The sequence below is a fragment of the Schistocerca nitens genome, chromosome 8 (assembly GCF_023898315.1).
Source record: "Schistocerca nitens isolate TAMUIC-IGC-003100 chromosome 8, iqSchNite1.1, whole genome shotgun sequence".
Classification (NCBI taxonomy): domain Eukaryota; kingdom Metazoa; phylum Arthropoda; class Insecta; order Orthoptera; family Acrididae; genus Schistocerca; species Schistocerca nitens.
Genome location: NC_064621.1, coordinates 47,341,307 through 47,362,496, shown reverse-complemented (window position 1 = coordinate 47,362,496; position 21,190 = coordinate 47,341,307). Strand labels below are relative to the sequence as shown.

The following is a 21,190-nucleotide window of genomic DNA, read 5'->3' as shown; positions in this document are numbered from 1 at the left end:
TTCTTGTGTATCTTCATCCGCATCGTCACCGCAGTGTTTTTATATTTTAAATTCCACAACTTTCGACCATTTTACAGTTTTTTACAATGTCACCGTTTTATCGCCGGTTTTTATTGTTTGTTTATATTCTCATTATGTTTTTTAACTTTTCTGTAGGCTGCAGAGCAGGCTATTACACCGCTGCCAGTCCACCACCCCTCGGGCGGGGGGATTGAAATCCAATACAGAAAAAAAAACATTCCAAGGTGAGTTGGCACAGCAGCGAGACGCGGTGGAGGTAACACCGGTTACCGAGATGGGGTAGTGACCCTGTCAGTCGTCGTCGTTGCAGATCTGGTGGAGCCGAAGTAGCGGGTGGGCCGCACGAGACCGGAGTTTGAGGAAGCAACGACTAACAGCGGAAATGTGGCCTCGCTGCGTCTGGAGGACAGTAGCCGTGCAGAGGCCCGAACGCAGCCGACTGCCTCCTGTCGGCATGCCGAGACTTCTGCCAGCCCCTGCCACCTTCAGCTGGTTTTACTGTGGTGGGTGAGTTGTTTTATCATCCAGGATCGTTCTTGCAGAATTAACTGTTCAGTGGCCCTTTACGACTTCCGCGTTGAGCAGTGGTACCTCAAACGTCCTGTCGCGTTTTGTGAGCGGGAGTTCCTCGCCCTGTAGGTGCCGTGTTGCTTACAAGTACTAACCGGTGTTTATTGCGTGATTTACTGGGTCTAATTTACGAAAGTTGTGCTAATTACAGCTGGCGTACGGAAGATTTTACTGGAATAAGATCCGTTTATTTAATGATTAAGGCCTGGTAAGGTTTATAAGAGCGACTGTCGTAAAGTGTGTTATGTTCTTTGAATTATGTTGTATTGGGTAGCAGCGTGTGCAGTCTTAACTGTGAGTTAGTCAAATTGTTATTTACGGTTTCTCTTGCGGTAATCGATTACGTACTGGTTACCTCCGCTCAAATGTGTGCGCAAGCAGCTCAAATTACCTAATGTCGTTTTAGTTGTAATTTTAAAGGTGTAATGTAATGTTAACCCTATAATCAGCTGTGCTTTTACTGCTTTACACACTTATAGCGTATTTCAGTAAGCCTCGTACTTATATCGTTTGGTGGCTAAACTGCCAATGAAAATGTCCAACGTGCTTTAAAGTATTGAAATTTGCTTTAAGAACTTCCGGCTTATCAGTGTTTGCAAGGTTGTACGTTAATATCTGATTAATCATCTTGCATGCATAAGGTTGGCTGGCCACAAAGTTGGCGTAAAAAGGGCCACGTCATTACGGTTCGTTTGGAGTGTTGTAGAAGGAACTTGTTGGTTTCTAAGGTGGCTGGGCTACGCGTCAAGAGTTGCTGCGTGACCAGTACAGCGAAGTGGGTCTTCGACCGCGAATGTTTGAGCAGTACTGTCCACTTGCTAGGTGGTAGCCCTCAAATCGGCCGCGGTTCGTTAGTATACGTCGGACACGCGTGTCGCCACTATCAGTGATTGCAGACCGAGCGCCGCGACACGGCAGGTCTAGTCTACAGAGACTCCCTAGCACTCGCCCAGTTGTACAGCCGACTTTGCTGGCGATGGTTCACTGTCTGCATACGTTCTCATTTGCACAGACGACAGTTTAGCATAGCCTTCAGCTGCGTCATTTGCTACGACCTAGCAAGGCGCCATATTCAGTTACTATAATCTGAACAGATAATATTGTGAATCATGTACCGTCAAGAGCGATGTTCATCATTAATGGATTAAAGTTAAGTATCAAACTAATTACATCCGCTTTCTGAATTCTAATTCCTTGTCATGTTCCAGACCTCACGTCAGTATAGTCCTTCCCTCCTCACGCCAGCCTGCGTGAGCTAAAACGCGTGCATTTCGGCCTCCACTAGTAACACGGTGTTGGCTCTTCAGGCAACACAGCATTTTACACTATTCAAAACATTTCAAAGCCTTTCCGATCCACGAGGCTTGTTAGCCCTCTGTCAAATAGTTTTGTCTAAAGTATTTGCATCGAAAAAGTAGAACAAATTAAAGTCATTTCAGAAAACATCTTGTTTTTTAATAAAATAAGGAAGCTACATTTTGCAACTAAGTTTTCTCGCAAACAAAAGCATAAGTTCAAAATTTTTTTAGAAAACTTTTTACTAAAGTTAGTCACTGCCATTTGGCGTAAATTAAAATATATATTCTTAAATGTTGCTCTTGTTGCTTTGCAAGAGTTTCCTAAAATTCTGAGTTTATCTATTATTTGAACAAATAGTAAATTGTCTCTGTGCTACTACGAGAGCTGGTTGTTTCTATGGCTGGTGAATAAAGTCTGTTGTTGAGAATCCTCTGTAGACTTGGTCCTTTCGTTCCCAGCAACCTCCGGGCCTGCTGGCAACACACCGACGATGGAGGTGGACAGCAATCAACCATCCTTCCTTCCAAAGTAGATCACAAAGACTCAATAATATTGAGATCTTTTGAGTCTGCAAGCCATGGGAGATACGACAGTTCATATTTGTGCTTACAATAGAGTTGTGGACGACACGATCTGTGTGAACGGGGACCATGGAACCACTGCGGAACAAAAATTCTACCGTGACCTGATCAGCCAAAATCGTAACATAATCATTGGCGGACTAGCACGAAACGACTGTCCAGTTTATCACGAAACCCCGGCCATGTTTTATTTTTTGGAAGTTGCAAATAGAACGAAACCAGACTCCACCCGATCGAAAGATTTTCATTCATTGCTCCACAGTCCATGTTTTATGGCTCCGGCACAACGTTTCCCTGTTATGGGTATTCACATTACAACTCGCCCTGCATTTCCCTGATTATGGTGCTTTCTTCGTGTTCCATTGGTGGAGTGTGGCATTCAGTTGCGTAGTGACTTTCACAGTTGTCGCCCTCCCGTTAATCGTCACAGTCCTCTCCAATGGCCGCCTGTCACCATCATTCCAGACACACGGTCACCCACGTTGAGACTTAGCGGGTGTTTTTTGTGCTTCCAACACTAACACTTCGGCTCCCTCGGTTACGGAAGCACCGACCATACCAGCACCAACAATTTGCCCACTTTCGAATTCACATCCCGGGTTCGATTCCGGGAGGGGTCAGGAATTTTCACCTGCCTCGAGATGACTGGGTGTTTGTGTTGTCCTCATCATTTTATCATCATTCATGAAAGTGGCGAGATTGGACCGATCCAAGCTTGGGAACTTGTACGGACGCTGATAACCGCGCAGTTGAGCGCCCCGCAAACCAAACATCATCATCATCATCATCATCATCAATATGATCATCATCGAATTTACTTATGCTCGACATAATCACTCCCAACTACAGAGCGCCATTCTGACGATGACGGACAGTTGTAACGCATTGGGGAAATTGCTCCAGTGCCGTTCGTGGTCAGATACAACCGCACAACCTCCTGGCATCTGCATTTATGTCACAGCACGCGTTTATCGGGGTACTTGCATATTTTTGCCTAGCCCCTGTGTAGCTAGGGAAAAAAAGGCCAGATGCAAGTAGCACTCGCGAACTGAGGGTTCCGTTTAAACCCAATTATGTATATAGACAGTTCTTCCATTTCCGGAATCGAGGATCTAAACCTACTTTGCCTGATACCGGAAAGATATCGATCCCAGTTATCCCAAGATTTTCGACAAGCTCTTAACTTCAATAACATTAATACGACATAAAATCACATACGAGTGAGGCGACCATTATTTTAATAATCAGTAGGTCTTGATTCAGGTTGACTGGGTCGCATTGGTAAAAGTCAAAAATTTGGTAAGAAATGACTTCGTTGCTCATTCGAGGCGTTTCGGAACTTATGCACAATCAGCACCATATCTACGTGCATTAATCGCTCGTGGATATCTGATAATGAATAAATTCCGAAACGCGTCACATGAGCAATAAAGTCATCCCAGCCTGATGTTTGACTTTTATCATTGCGGCCTAATCAGCCTGAATGCAGGACTCCTGTTTGTTTCAACTTCAAGTTTGGTGTCGGATACCAAACGACAAAATAAATATTCTTTTTGTGTGATATAATTACCAATGAACAATTTTCGGATTTTTTTTTATTTTACTCGTACTGTGAAAACCTACTTCTCTCCCAGTGCTCTCCCAGTGTCATGGTTCTAGGTCAACGGGATGTAATGGCTTCTGATGAGTTACTTTTCGAGTGTCAGAAAATACACTCCTGGAAATGGAAAAAAGAACACATTGACACCGGTGTGTCAGACCCACCATACTTGCTCCGGACACTGCGAGAGGGCTGTACAAGCAATGATCACACGCACGGCACAGCGGACACACCAGGAACCGCGGTGTTGGCCGTCGAATGGCGATAGCTGCGCAGCATTTGTGCACCGCCGCCGTCAGTGTCAGCCAGTTTGCCGTGGCATACGGAGCTCCATCGCAGTCTTTAACACTGGTAGCATGCCGCGACAGCGTGGACGTGAACCGTATGTGCAGCTGACGGACTTTGAGCGAGGGCGTATAGTGGGCATGCGGGAGGCCGGGTGGACGTACCGCCGAATTGCTCAACACGTGGGGCGTGAGGTCTCCACAGTACATCGATGTTGTCGCCAGTGGTCGGCGGAAGGTGCACGTGCCCGTCGACCTGGGACCGGACCGCAGCGACGCACGGATGCACGCCAAGACCGTAGGATCCTACGCAGTGCCGTAGGGGACCGCACCGCCACTTCCCAGCAAATTAGGGACACTGTTGCTCCTGGGGTATCGGCGAGGACCATTCGCAACCGTCTCCATGAAGCTGGGCTACGGTCCCGCACACCGTTAGGCCGTCTTCCGCTCACGCCCCAACATCGTGCAGCCCGCCTCCAGTGGTGTCGCGACAGGCGTGAATGGAGGGACGAATGGAGACGTGTCGTCTTCAGCGATGAGAGTCGCTTCTGCCTTGCTGCCAATGATGGTCGTATGCGTGTTTGGCGCCGTGCAGGTGAGCGCCACAATCAGGACTGCATACGACCGAGGCACACAGGGCCAACACCCGGCATCATGGTGTGGGGAGCGATCTCCTACACTGGCCGTACACCACTGGTGATCGTCGAGGGGACACTGAATAGTGCACGGTACATCCAAACCGTCATCGAACCCATCGTTCTACCATTCCTAGACCGGCAAGGGAACTTGCTGTTCCAACAGGACAATGCACGTCCGCATGTATCCCGTGCCACCCAACGTGCTCTAGAAGGTGTAAGTCAACTACCCTGGCCAGCAAGATCTCCGGATCTGTCCCCCATTGAGCATGTTTGGGACTGGATGAAGCGTCGTCTCACGCGGTCTGCACGTCCAGCACGAACGCTGGTCCAACTGAGGCGCCAGGTGGAAATGGCATGGCAAGCCGTTCCACAGGACTACATCCAGCATCTCTACGATCGTCTCCATGGGAGAGTAGCAGCCTGCATTGCTGCGAAAGGTGGATATACACTGTACTAGTGCCGACATTGTGCATGCTCTGTTGCCTGTGTCTATGTGCCTGTGGTTCTGTCAGTGTGATCATGTGATGTATCTGACCCCAGGAATGTGTCAATAAAGTTTCCCCTTCCTGGGACAATGAATTCACGGTGTTCTTATTTCAATTTCCAGGAGTGTATAACCTACTTGACCGTACCATCTGACTGGATTTACTAAGAAGGTAACGTTGATTGTATCACCACGCGACCGCCGGCCTTTGTATGTGCCATAGTTATCAGCTTAATACCACTACCTGTCCTGAGAAAAAGGGTTTTTGACAGAGACAGTCGGAGGGATCCCATAAGGGATCCGTTTGTTCTGACTGAGGTACGAAATCTTAAGTATATCGCATTTAATCAGTGCAATACATCTGTCAACATCATTATTTAGGCAATAGGACAAACGAGGTATTTGAAGTAACTGTTTCACCGATACAACAACTTGCAAATGCCCCTTTGACTTTCATCTCTTCATACAATAAAGAAATTTTTGCCACGAAAGTTTTTTTGAATCCGATGTAGTGGTTATGAGAGACCCACAATCGCGGCTCTTAGATGAAATCGACTCACTGGCAAATCGTTTGAATGAAATGGGAACTATGTCGAAAATATAAGCCATTGTATTACCTAAAAACTGTCTTCAGTTTTAAAGGGGTCTACTGCCACCGTTTCATAACAGAAAGATTCTCTATGCGGACATAATCTGCAGCTGGCATCACAACTCAGTGTGTGTGAAGGTGGCGTGCTTTGGAAGAGGGAGGAGGTCTTATGCGTATTTTTTTTGTGCCCTTAATCCTTGTGTGCGTGTGTGTGTGTGTGTGTGTGTGTGTGTGTGTGTGTGTGTGAGAGAGAGAGAGAGAGAGAGAGAGAGAGAGAGAGAGCAAGGACACATGACTGTGATTGGATGTCGTTTGCAAATTTTCGCGGTTGCTGTAACCTGTACAATTATATGGTAGTTCTTGGCGACATGAGTCGGTGACTGCGGGGAGCAGAGAGGATTGTGTGCAGCATTGCAGCCCGAGCTGTCGTGCTAGGGGCGTTACGCTGGCCGCGGGATGTCGGGTGCGTCTGCATTCCCCCATCACTATTGCTCCCAAGTGAGCTGGCGCATAGCGGTGCCTGGACTCGGCTCGCCTTTGGTGTTGAATCTGCGAACACTCTGTATAGTTTGCGGTTTTCAGAATGCCTTACTTTGAGTATTCGTTATGTTTAATGTTTTCTTTCAGGTTTATCACGTTAGGGGCTAGGGAACATTTATTATATCTTACTAAAAAAAAGAAAAGCATGTGTAGAAAACGAGATTTCTGCGAAAGCACTTTGTTCCGATTAAAACAGTCACGCCGAGAACTAGAACAATGTGGCCATGTCTAAACTTACTCTCACGTTACTTTTGTTCTGCATTTTCCTTGTTCACATAGGCTTTACTCTATTATGAAATTCCCACTAGAGTCATTTTGAAAAGCATACATTATGGCGTAATTTTATATTTCTCTCATTTGTCATACCTTACTATCTTATTAAAATGTATTACAGTTGCTGTTCTGGTTTCTGGTTAAGCACTTGAAAGAACACTTTGAAGCGACTTGTTACTTCATCTGGCTGTCAGCAAGTTCTTACGTTTCCCCATCTTTCCTTGAATAGTTCAGCGTAGATGTGTGGCTAAGTGAATTTCAATCCACCGCAGGTGATCAGCCAAGTTTCGCTTCCTCAGACTAGGATTGTCCGCAGATATTGAGTAGAGAATGAAGCTTCAGGAACACATTTGTCTGGGTAACGTATTTAAGTGTTTAACATTGCAGGATCACAGGTTAATGTAAGCACGTGACGGGCCACTGCAAATGTGAAATGCTGATACATTAATTACTGGTGTAACCGACAGAATGTTGAATACAAGCAAGCGGACATGCATGCATTGTGTCGTACGAGTGCCGGATGTCAGTTTGAGGAATAGAGCTCATACGTGTTGCACTTCACCGCTCAAACGTGGACAGTTAATGCTGTTTGTGGTTGACACTGTAGTTGTCGTCCCAACTGGAGACAGATCAGCTGACCGAGCAAGCCAAGGCAACATGTCGACATACTCTACAGAGCATGTTGGGTTCCAACAGCGCTATGTGGGCGAGCGTTGTCCTGTTGGAAAACATACCCTGCAATACTGTTCATGAATGGCAGCAGAGCGTGGAGTCATCAGTCTACTGACTGGTTTGATGCGGCCCGCCACGAATTCCTTTCCTGTGCTAACCTCTTCATCTCAGAGTAGCACTTGCAACCTACGTCCTCAATTATTTGCTTGATGTATTCCAATCTCTGTCTTCCTCTACAGTTTTTGCCCTCTACAGCTCCCTCTAGTACCATGGAAGTCATTCCCTCATGTCTTAGCAGGTCCTATCATCCTGTCCCTTCTCCTTATCAGTGTTTTCCACATATTCCTTTCCTCTCCGATTCTGCGTAGAACCTCCTCATTCCTTACCTTATCAGTCCACCTAATTTTCAACATTCGTCTATAGCACCACATATCAAATGCTTCGATTCTCTTCTGTTCCGGTTTCCCCACAGTCCATGCTTCACTACCACACAATGCTGTACTCCAGACGTACATCCTCAGAAATTTCTTCCTCAAATTAAGGCCGGTATTTGATATTAGTAGACTTCTCTTGGCCAGAAATGCCTTTTTTGCCATAGCGAGTCTGCTTTTGATGTCCTCCTTGCTCCGTCCGTCATTGGTTATTTTACTGCCTAGGTAGCAGAATTCCTTAACTTCATTGACTTCGTGACCATCAATGCTGATGTTAAGTTTCTCGCTGTTCTCATTTGTACTACTTCTCATTACCTTCGTCTTTCTCCGATTTACTCTCAAACCATACTGTGTACTCATTAGACTGTTCATTCCGTTCAACAGATCATTTAATTCTTCTTCACTTTTACTCAGGATAGCAATGTCATCAGCGAATCGCATCATTGATATCCTTTCACCTTGTATTTTAATTCCACTCCTGAACCTTTCTTTTATTTCCATCATTGCTTCCTCGATGTACAGATTGAAGAGTAGGGGCGAAAGGCTGCAGCCTTGTCTTACACCCTTCTTAATACGAGCACTTCGTTCTTGATCGTCCACTCTTATTATTCCCTCTTGGTTGTTGTACATATTGTATATGACCCGTCTCTCCCTATAGCTTACCCCTACTTTTTTCAGAATCTCGAACAGCTTGCACCATTTTATATTGTCGAACGCTTTTTCCAGGTCGACAAATCCTATGAAAGTGTCTTGATTTTTCTTTAGCCTTGCTTCCATTATTAGCTGTAACGTCAGAATTGCCTCTCTCGTCCCTTTACTTTTCCTAAAGCCAAACTGATCGTCACCTAGCGCATTCTCAATTTTCTTTTCCATTCTTCTGTATATTATTCTTGTAAGCAGCTTCGATGCATGAGCTGTTAAGCTGATTGTGCGATAATTCTCGCACTTGTCAGCTCTTGCCGTCTTCGGAATTGTGTGGATGATGCTTTTCCGAAAGTCAGATGGTATATCGCCAGACTCATATATTCTACACACCAACGTGAATAGTCGTTTTGTTGCCACTTCCCCCAATGATTTTAGAAATTCTGATGGAATGTTATCTACCCCTTCTGCCTTATTGGACCGTAAGTCCTCCAAAGCTCTTTTAAATTCCGATTCTAATACTGGATCCCCTATCTCTTCTAAATCGACTCCTGTTTCTTCTTCTATCACATCAGACAAATCTTCACCCTCATAGAGGCTTTCAATGTATTCTTACCACCTATCTGCTCTCTCCTCTGCATTTAACAGTGGAATTCCCGCTGCACTCTTAATGTTACCACCGTTGCTTTTAATGTCACAAAGGTTGTTTTGACTTTCCTGTATGCTGAGTCTGTCCTTCCGACAATCATATCTTTTTCGATGTCTTCAAATTTTTCCTGCACCCATTTCGTCTTAGCTTCCCTGCACTTCCTATTTATTTCATTCCTCAGCGACTTGTATTTCTGTATTCCTGATTTTCCCGGAACCTGTTTGTACTTCCTCCTTTCATTCATCAGCTGAAGTATTTCTTCTGTTACCCATGATTTCTTCGCAGCTACCTTCTTTGTACCTATGTTTTCCTTCCCAACTTCTGTGATGGCTCTTTTTAGAGCTGTCCATTTCTCTTCAACTGTACTGCCTACTGCGCTATTCCTTATTGCTGTATCTATAGCGTTAGAGAACTTCAAACGTATCTCGTCATTCCTTAGTACTTCCGTATCCCACTTCTTTGCGTATTGATTCTTCCTGACTAATGTCTTGAAATTCAGCCTACTCTTCATCACTACTATATTGTGATCTGAGTCTATATCTGCTCCTGGGTACGCCTTACAATCCAGTATCTGATTTCGGAATCTCTGTCTGACCATGATGTAATCTAATTGAAATCTTCCCGTATCTCCCGGCCTTTTCCAAGTATACCTCCTCCTCTTATGATTCTTGAACAGGGTATTCGCTATTACTAGCTGAAACTCTTTCATTCCTTGTCCCAAGCCCATATTCTCCTGTAACCTTTTCTTCTACTCCTTCCCCTACAACTGCATTCCAGTCGCCCATGACTATTAGATTTTCGTCCCCCTTTACATACTGCATTACCCTTTCAATATCCTCATACACTTTCTCTATCTGTTCATCTTCAGCTTGCGACGTCGGCATGTATACCTGAACTATCGTTGTCGGTGTTGGTCTGCTGTCGATTCTGATTAGAACAACCCGGTCACTTAACTGTTCACAATTACACACCCTCTGCCCTACCTTCCTATTCATAACGAATCCTACACCTGTTATACCATTTTCTGCTGCTGTTGATATTACCCGATACTCATCTGACCAGAAATCCTTGTCTTCCTTCCACTTCACTTCACTGACCCCTACGATATGTAGATTGAGCCTTTGCATTTTCCTTTTCAGATTATCTAGTTTCCCTACCACGTTTAAGCTTCTAACATTCCACGCCCCGACTCGTAGAACGTTATCCTTTCGTTGATTATTCAGTCTTTTTCTCATGGTAACCTCCCCCTTGGCAGTCCCCTACCGGAGATCCGAATGGGGGACTATTCCGGAATCTTTTGCCAATGGAGAGATCATCATGACACTTCTTTAATTACAGGCCACATGTCCTGTGGATACACGTTACGTGTCTTTAATGCAGTGGTTTCCATTGCCTTCTGCATTCTCATGTTGTTGATCATTGCTGATTGTTCCGCCTTTAGGGGCAATTTCCCACCCCTAGGACAAGAGAGTGCCCTGAACCTCTCTCCGCTCCTCCGCCCTCTTGGACAAGGCTGTTGGCAGAATGAGGCTGACTTCTTATCCGGAAGTCTTCGGCCGCCAATGCTGATTATTTATCAAAATTTAGGTAGTGGCGGGGATCGAACCCGGGACCGAAGACGTTTTGATTATGAATCAAAGACGCTACCCGTAGACCACGGGTAAGATTGATGTCAGTTTGAGGAATAGAGCTCATGCGTGTTGCACTTCACCGCTCAAACGTGGACAGTTAATGCTGTTTGTGGTTGACACTGTAGTTGTCGTCCCAACTGGAGACAGATCTGCTGACCGAGCAGGCCAAGGCAACATGTCGACACACTCTACAGAGCATGTTGGGTTCCAACAGCGCTATGTGGGCGAGCGTTGTCCTGTTGGAAAACATACCCTGCAATACTGTTCATGAATGGCAGCACACAGTCTGAAACACAATTCTGCAGGCAGGGAGCGTGGAGTAACCATCAGAGTGCGCCAACTGCCATACGAAATCGCACCCCAGGCCATAAGTCGAGGTGATGGTGCAGTGTGTCTAGCAAGCAGACGAGTTAGTTCCCAGCCCGCAGCTAGCCTTCTCCTAAGCAACACGAGGGCCATCACGGACACAGGGGCAGAACCACCTTTCATGGGAAAAGACAAGACCTCCACCCTGTCCTCCAATGAACTGTACCTTGACACCGCCGAAGTCGCAAATGGCGGTGGTCTGCTGCAGTGGAACGCACGCTACGGAGCTGTCCTTGAAGTAACCGATCTTTAACAGTTCGTTGTGTTGTTGTTGTGCCAACTGCTGCTCAGATTGCTACTACAGAGGCAATACGATGCGCCACAGCCAAACGCCGAACACGCAGGTCGTCCTTCACAGTGGTGTCACTTGGCCGTCTGGAGCCCGATCTTCTTGCGGCCGTACGTTCTCGTAACTACTGCTGCCAGCAGTTATGTACAATGGCTACATTCCCGCCAAGTCTTCCTGCAGTATCGCAGAACGAACATCCAGCTTCTCGTAATCCTATTACACCATCTCGTTCAAACTCTGTGAGGTGTTGATAATGGCGCCTTTGTTGCCTTAAAGGCGTTCTTGACCAACATAAACTCAACACGCCTAGTTTCAAAGGTAACTAACGCCCACGGCAGTTACATCGGGTATGTAAAGGAAAGCTCATTTGCTTCCTCATAGTGGATGATGATGATGATCATGATGATGATGGTATTTGGTTTGTGGGCGCTCAACTGCGCGGTTATCAGCGCCCGTACAAATTCCCAACCTTTGCTCAGCCCAATCTCGCCACTTTCATGAATGACGATGAAATGATGACAACACAAACACCCGGTCGTGAAGAGGCAGGTGAAAATTCCTGACCCCGCCGGCAATCGAACCTGGGACTCCTCATAGTGGAGCTACTAACGACTCTCTCATGCGACTTGGGTTGAGATTTGGATGACATCATCTTTCAGATGTAGTATCACGCCTACCAATTGCCTCTTGGTGCAGCGATTTTTTCTCTCGCATCAGTGCAGTTGGAGCGCGTGGCTAGCGGGCACGCCACAGGCATCGCTCCCCAGACTGGCTGGGCCGTTTCTTAAGACGCTCCTGTGTCCGCCGGCGACCCTTGAGTCTCGTTGTTCTTCGGAACACAGTTCTAATGGAAGTTCAGGTTCTTTGTGAAATTTAAATGCTGATTATTGTTAGGGAACCACTCGATTATTTCTGGAACGTGCTCAGAAATGGTGTAAGTGTAAGGTTTTCATGTGTTTCTTGTTACTGTTAATTGTTCACCTTTACTGTACTCGGACAAAGCTGAATGACCGCCCTGCAGAAGTAGTGAATAAGATCGTTGACTCTGTTTTTAGTTTAATCTGCGATTGACTTGCTAGATAGTCAATTGTGCATCACTGAGGCATTCTTATTTGAGGCTGCTGGAACCTCCAAGCACACACCACAGACAGTGTAGACCGCACACGTCCATATCTTTACAGTATCAAGGTTTGAAACCGACATCATAGTCACGTGATTCAGGGTAAAAATTTGGCACCCAGAATTACTTTTCTGACCATTCCTGAACGAGTGTGAAATGTTCTGTTGTCCTTCTGAAACAAACGAAATCAACTTGTATTTATAATGTCACGCTTCGACAAAAAATAGCTATACGACATGTAATTTTATTGTTTACGTCAATACCTCGGTTCGGCTATAAGCGTCGAAGACTGTAACCGTGGGCACCACTTCACAAAATGCGCAGTAACGGAAAGTGTGAACTTCCTGCCCCCCAATCACGTGACTTGGATGTAGGTTTCAGTATATCGAGTTCATGCTCAGCTGTTTTTCCTACGGTCTATGCCACCAACACCCGCTAGACAGTGATGATCATCACCGAGGTCCAGAGTACGTGTTTCTGTGTCACCCCGCCTCCATGTTATTTATTTATTTATTTAGTTGCTATTACCTTTTAGTCTGTTATCTACATACTAGAACAGATCGAATGTTTCTCATGAGTGGCATGAATAGATCACATAATATTTTAACATAATTTCAAATGCATTAGCCGGCCGTGGTGGCCGAGCGGTTCTAGGCGCTCAGTGCGGTCGCTACGGTCGCAGGTTCCAATCCTGCTTCGGGCATTGATGTGTGTGATGTCCTTAGGCCAGTTAGGTTTCCGTAGTTCTAAGTTCTAAGGGACTGATGACCTCAGATGTTATGTCCCATAGTGCTCAGACCCATTTGAACCATTTTGAAATACATTAGTGTAACTACGCACTGTAATGTTTAAGAGATGAAAATGTACATAGAATATCTAAGTAAAAAGAGAAAGAAATATTAATAATTTTAAAAAAGAATCATGAATAAATGTGTGCACTGAGAGATGGCTGTGAGGGTGTCAGGAAAGCATTCGTGGCCCTCCCCGAGGCTCATCCGCTCACTACTTCCGGACGGATGCTACACGTGACTCTGCTGTGTCCTTGTCATGGCGTATGGCCTCGTGTTGGTTGTCTCTCTGCCATGTACGCTTGCAGTTCGTGAGCTGATATTTTGGTTTTGAATTAACATAATATCACAGTTTCTCATTCCTTATTCGTTGTTGCTCTTTCGTCCAGTATCTCCTTTGCCTTACCATATTCGCGCTTTTTTAGCCAGCATTGTGCACATCTCTTCCTGGCGGCTAGGTGTAGTGGTAGTGCGTAACATCACCAGCAGCGCCTCCCTCCGTGCGTGTTGTTCCACACACGCCTGTCGGGCGCAGGTGTAGCCCTACACTTGTCCGTGCTCGCCGTATAGCTTGTGCTGACCTTACTTTCCTGGCTCTAAGAGCACAAACGCTCGGCTCATAGCCCGTAACAGTGAATAAGCTTGCGGAGACGTGCGTTATTATTGCACTTAGTGGCAACACATCACATTCCAGGCCTCCACAATACTTTATAGGTTTACAGTGTATGGGTTTAATATGTGTACTTTCTAAGGAGACTCATGAAATTCTTCTTAATTAGAGTTTATTGCTCTCCTCGAACTGTCCACTCTCAGATCCCTGTCAGTGGCAACTCCCACAGTTCAGTACCTCAGAAACAGAGCGACTTACCCAGGACGAGCGTGGGCCAGCTCTCCATCCGCGACGTGAGGCCCTTGAGGAAGATCTGGTGCAGGAAGAGCACCGTTTCGCTGTTGAGGAAGATGGAGTTGACGTCCTCGTGTGAGCAGGGAGGCTTCTTGGAGCTGGCCGCCATCTTGAAAGGCCGCAGGAAGCACGAGACGAGCACCTCCATCTGCTCCATGTACTCCTCCTCAGCCTCCACCATGCGGAACACCAGGCTGCAACACAGGCTCCGAGGTTACCGAGCGTCAGTCAGTTAACGAACGCTCTCACATGAACAGCAGACCGAGTTGCGGGTACAGAAAATCGCAAATGGAACAGTAAAGCCATTAAGACAAGATACACTACTAACCATTAAAATTGCTACACCAAGAAGAAATGCAGATGATTAACGGGTATTCATTGGACAAATATATTATACTAGAACTGACATGTGATTACATTTTCACGCAAATTGGGTGCATAGATCCTGAGAAATCAGTACCCAGAACCACCACCTCTGGCCGTAATAACGGCCTTGATACGCCTGCGCATTGAGTCAAACAGAGCTTGGATGGCGTGTACAGGTACAGCTGCCCATGCAGCTTCAACACGATACCACAGTTCATCAAGAGTAGTGACTGGCGTATTGTGACGAGCCAGTTGCTCGGCCACCATTGACCAGACGTTTTCAGTTGGTGACATATCTGGAGAATGTGCTGCCCAGGGCAGCAGTCGAATACTTTCTGTATCCAGAAAAGTCAGTGCAGGACCTGCAACATGCGGTCGACCATTATCCTGCTGAAATGTAGGGTTTCGCAGGGATCGAATGACGGGTAGAGCCACGGGTCGTAACACATCTGAAATGTAACGTCCACTGTTCAAAGTGCCGTCAATGCGAACAAGAGGTGACCGAGATGTGTAACCAATGGCACCCCATACCATCACGCCGGGTGATACGCCAGTATGGCGATGACGAATACACGCTTCCAATGTGCGTTCACCGCAATGTTGGCAAACACGGATGCGACCATCATGATACTGTAAACAGAACCTGGATTCATCCGAAAAAATGACGTTTTGCCATTCGTGCACCCAGGTTCGTCGTTGAGTACACCAACGCAGGCGCTCCTGTCTGTGATGCAGCGTCGAGGGTAACCGCAGCCATGATCTCCGAGCTGATAGTCCATGCTGCTGCAAACGTCGTAGAGCTGTTCGTGCAGATGGTTGTTGTCTTGCATACGTCCCCATCTGTTGACTCAGGGATCGAGACGTGGCTGCACGTTGCGTTACAGCCATGCGAATAAGATGCCTGTCATCTCGACTGCTAGTGATACGAGGCCGTTGGGATCCAGCACGGCGTTCCGTCTTACCCTCCTGAACCCACAGATTCCATATTCTGCTAACTGTCATTGGATCTCGACCAACGCCAGCAGCAATGTCGCGATACGACAAACCGCAATCACGATAGGCTACAATCCGACCTTTATCAAGTCGGAAACGTGATGGTACGCATTTTTCCCACTTACACGATGCATCACAACAAAGTTTCACCAGGCAAAGGCCGTCAACTGCTGTTTGTGAATGAGAAATCTGTTGGAAACTTTCCTCATGTCAGCACGTAGTAGGTGTCGCCACCGGCGCCAACCTTGTGTGAATGCTCTGAAAAGCTAATCATTTGCATATCACAGCATCTTCTTCCTGTCGGTTAAATTTCGCACCTGTAGCAATTCGTGGTGTAGCAATTTTAATGTCCAGTAGTGTACTTGCTATATTCTGTTGGATCACTGGTTACAACCCGTAGTGTAGGTCATCTTGAAATCCAGATTAGTACGAGTATTACCTCGAATCGCAGCTTGCAAGTCCTGCGAAACTTCACAGAAAACATAAAAAGTGTCACTGCTGTTGTTGTCTTTAACTATAGATAGTGGTCAGGTTTCCAGAAACTACAGGTCTTCAGTAACGAAAGAGAATAGAAGAATTTCAGCCAGACGATAGGAGGATTATAAGGGAGTATCTGCAATGAAACAACACTTTGCAAATATATTCCAGACAGTGTGAACACATACAATGAAACTAGTGTAAAAGACAGAATTCAAAACAATGAAAATAGAACAGAAACTTACGTCGGATAGTCGCCTCATTTGGTCGGTTACGATGGTGAATGGCGCAATGATAGCACCGAAGAGAAAATCTCAAAAGCATTCCAAGATTTTTCAAGTGTTCGTGAATTACACGGATAGTGAGTTTCCGAAGTAAAACAATCCATGTACACTCCTGGAAATTGAAATAAGAACACCGTGAATTCATTGTCCCAGGAAGGGGAAACTTTATTGACACATTCCTGGGGTCAGATACATCACATGATCACACTGACAGAACCACAGGCACATAGACACAGGCAACAGAGCATGCACAATGTCGGCACTAGTACAGTGTATATCCACCTTTCGCAGCAATGCAGGCTGCTATTCTCCCATGGAGACGATCGTAGAGATGCTGGATGTAGTCCTGTGGAACGGCTTGCCATGCCATTTCCACCTGGCGCCTCAGTTGGACCAGCGTTCGTGCTGGACGTGCAGACCGCGTGAGACGACGCTTCATCCAGTCCCAAACATGCTCAATGGGGGACAGATCCGGAGATCTTGCTGGCCAGGGTAGTTGACTTACACCTTCTAGAGCACGTTGGATGGCACGGGATACATGCGGACGTGCATTGTCCTGTTGGAACAGCAAGTTGCCTTGCCGGTCTAGGAATGGTAGAACGATGGGTTCGATGACGGTTTGGATGTACCGTGCACTATTCAGTGTCCCCTCGACGATCACCAGTGGTGTACGGCCAGTGTAGGAGATCGCTCCCCACACCATGATGCCGGGTGTTGGCCCTGTGCGCCTCGGTCGTATGCAGTCCTGATTGTGGCGCTCACCTGCAAGGCGCCAAACACGCATACGACCATCATTGGCACCAAGGCAGAAGCGACTCTCATCGCTGAAGACGACACGTCTCCATTCGTCCCTCCATTCACGCCTGTCGCGACACCACTGGAGGCGGGCTGCACGATGTTGGGGCGTGAGCGGAAGACGGCCTAACGGTGTGCGGGACCGTAGCCCAGCTTCATGGAGACGGTTGCGAATGGTCCTCGCCGATACCCCTGGAGCAACAGTGTTCCTAATTTGGTGGGAAGTGGCGGTGCGGTCCCCTACGGCACTGCGTAGGATCCTACGGTCTTGGCGTGCATCCGTGCGTCGCTGCGGTCCGGTCCCAGGTCGACGGGCACGTGCACCTTCCGCCGACCACTGGCGACAACATCGATGTACTGTGGAGACCTCACGCCCCACGTGTTGAGCAATTCGGCGGTACGTCCACCCGGCCTCCCGCATGCCCACTATACGCCCTCGCTCAAAGTCCGTCAACTGCACATACGGTTCACGTCCACGCTGTCGCGGCATGCTACCAGTGTTAAAGACTGCGATGGAGCTCCGTATGCCACGGCAAACTGGCTGACACTGACGGCGGCGGTGCACAAATGCTGCGCAGCTAGCGCCATTCGACGGCCAACACCGCGGTTCCTGGTGTGTCCGCTGTGCCGTGCGTGTGATCATTGCTTGTACAGCCCTCTCGCAGTGTCCGGAGCAAGTATGGTGGGTCTGACACACCGGTGTCAATGTGTTCTTTTTTCCATTTCCAGGAGTGTATAAACAGAGAAAAGGCATCAGGAGGTGATGAAATTTCGTGGAAGTGGCTTAAGCTGGAGGAAAAATCTTACAAAAGGTATCTTGCAAAATTATTTAAAAAAATTTCGATTAAAGACTACGCCCAAAAAGAGGAATAATTTTGTAAGTATTCCACATCGCAAGAAGCAGACAGACAATATACAATAATGAATGGCAACTGCCTGAACGATGCTAAAGCTTACCGAGTAAGTGACGTTATATGACCACAACCTAATGATTTGGGAAATAAGTGAAGTATCGAGAGGGAGAGCTGAAGAGAAATTAAGTATAGTAACTGTAAAGGAGTTAGGTAAAACATTTGAATGGAATACAGCTCTATAATCATTTATGTGTTGCTCAATGACCAAGGGTAAATCTTCCATCTGGACGCAACTTGGGCGAGTTTTCCAACTTGGTAATGGGAACTTTCAGTTTAATGTGGAATACGAACTACGTGTCGTTCCTGGCGAATTTAAATCACTGACAGACGAATCCAAGATAAAGGGAAAGTTTCGTGGTCCAGCTGAGATTCTATCCCGTTCACTTTGCTTTCCAGTGCGCCCCTTGATCGCTCGGCAACCAGGTTAGACGGGAGAAAAACTAATGAGGAAATAAGTATAAATGAAAGTGAATAAAAATGAAGGACAATCTCATGACAGCAGCAAAAGAAGTTGTGGAAAACAGAAAGTCTAAAACCATCAGGGCGATATCGGTAACTGAAAACATACTGAAGAAGATGGAAGAGCTGGTAAAATGAAAGAATATGAATAACAGAGAAGGAAAAATGATATATTGATATTCGAATAACGAATTAAGAATAGAAACGGAACATGCTATCGAAAAATGAGTGAAAGGGAAATTTGAAGAAATACATAAATGGAAAGTACAAAATCATATACACAGGAAGGATGAGTTGTATATGTCATGAGATGCCAATGAAAAACGACACTTGCTCAAGGGGAGTAAAAATGAAAGTATTATGAATGTTCTGTTCGAATTATATTAATAAGAGTTTGTGATGGGACTCTGCATGGAAACTTAAACGTATAGCTTTTTGCTTTTTGTGAAATACGGCTCAAACAAAACAAAATCATAGCAAATCCAGCGACTAGTGAAAGGGTATGTACCTGCATGCAGCCTTCGTAACTCTCGACGAATTCCAAGTTTCTGCATGTAGAAGCTGCAGATGGCCTCAGGATCACAGCGACAGCTGCACGTACACTTCTCTCTCCCCTCCCCCCTCCCCCTACCGCTCCCCCTACCCCTGCCCATCCCATCCCCCTCCCCGCCCTTTGTCTGGCTCAGATGGATTAGCGGAAGCTGAGCACTAACTCAGCACAGTAAACCACCTGCGCCCTTGCGGTTCGCAAATGAACTCTCTGGTACCCTGCTCCTGCAATGTCTCCCATGTGAGTATATTCTCAGCACATAGTTCAGACGGCAACCCTCGGTACAGCTGTGATCGTGTGACTCTCTCTTATGAGTCTTCACTGAACCATTATAACAATACGTTATGTTACTGCCTATACGTATATTAAAACCTTTATCGTAATTTACGTGTAGTGGAGTATAATTCTCCATTTGTGGCCCATATCGTTGCTAGAATGATACGGTGTTGGTCTCTGCTTCTCTCCTAAGATGCTTCAGGCACATTTTCTCTGGTGCTTTGGCAGATATTTTCATTTTCCTTACCGCACTGCGTAACTGCGGTTGGATCAAACAAATACTGTTCATTACAAAACATTTCATGTGTCGCTCTGTTGTTGATGGAGAGAGTCAGTTTGTTTCCCATTTCAAACAAAATATTTTTGAAGTGGAATTATACATAACCATTCGATAGAGTCGTGCGAAATTAGTCTAGTATGATACTCGTTTTATCGATGTGTACACTGAAGCGCCAAAGAAACTGGTATAGGAATGCATATTCAAATTCAGAGACATGTAAAAATGCGGAATACAGATTTGCGGTCGGCAACGCCTTTATAAGACAACAAATGTCTGGCACAATTGTTAAATAGGTTACTGCTGCTACAATGGCAGGTTATCAAGATATGAGTTAGAACGTGGTGTTATAGTCGACGCATGAGCGATGGGACACAGCATCTCCGAGGTAGCGATGAAGTAGGGATTTTCCTGTACAATCATTTCATGACTCGACCGTGAATATCAGGAATCCAATACAACATAAAAACTCCGACATTGCGGCAGCTGGAGAAAGATCCTGCAAGAACAGGACCAATGACAACTGAAGAGCACTCCCCATCGTTAATTTGCAACTTCCAGAGTAGGTAAAAATCTATGAACTATATGCATCCAAACTTTAACCAGTCATACAACTCCTTGTAATAGAACCTCCTAATATCACTGTATAAGATTCTACTGTCTCTCTTTCTTCTGATATGTCGAAAAACAAAAGCCATTTGATTGTTGGCATCCACCACACCACATACATGTGTATCGGTCCACTGGAGCAAGTGGCCAGTCATTGAAGTCGCTTTCACAGGCCTGTGTATGGTTTTATTCCACAGGCTATCAGTCAAAAGAGAGGGTTGCTGTGTTGTTCTTTGGTAAGCAGTCTGATACACTGCTTTTCTGCTGTAACACATCCAAGCAGTGAATGACTACAGCTTCATACACAGACATAAATTTTGTTTTTCTAACGTGATTTCTAGGTCTTTGTCAGGTGCTGTCAGGTATTAACACATTTCGATCCATTGGCTCTTGCATAAAGCTGGACATCACATGGTGTAAACTGTGCAGCTCCCACAATACACAGGATGGTAGGTATAAAACTTAGAGACGATGTTTCTTATTGACAAAAACGTAGAAGACATTGCAACATATGGAAACTGGAAAGAGTTTGCAGTATTGTGGAGTGTTTGGAAACAGCTGTCTGAAGATGAAGATCTATACATTTAATCCTATCTTGCACAGTGATGTGGTAGCAGAATATCTCGGTGTTCCATTTTGACGAGACAAAGAGCATTGATTCTTCATATTGCAGCCATGTACATGATTACTGTTCTGGTGTTGACCATACCCAGAAAGTGCTATTCACAAAACTCACGGGTTAGTAGAGTTAAAAAGACTTACTGTAATCTTACTCGTCAAAAATGTGGTGGACATCACAACATATGGAAACAGGATGAG

At 46.0% G+C, this 21,190-nt stretch overlaps 1 protein-coding gene across 1 annotated transcript in view; it reads right to left on the bottom strand.

Annotated features, from left to right (window-relative positions):
- The window catches only part of LOC126199146 (ras-specific guanine nucleotide-releasing factor 2-like), a 1,534,440-nt gene that overhangs the window by 855,152 nt on the left and 658,098 nt on the right, over positions 1-21,190 (bottom strand). The window contains exon 6 of the mRNA XM_049935901.1: positions 14,336-14,565. Within this exon, the coding sequence (XP_049791858.1) occupies positions 14,336-14,565 (230 nt within the window). The remainder of the gene's footprint in view (positions 1-14,335; positions 14,566-21,190) is intronic.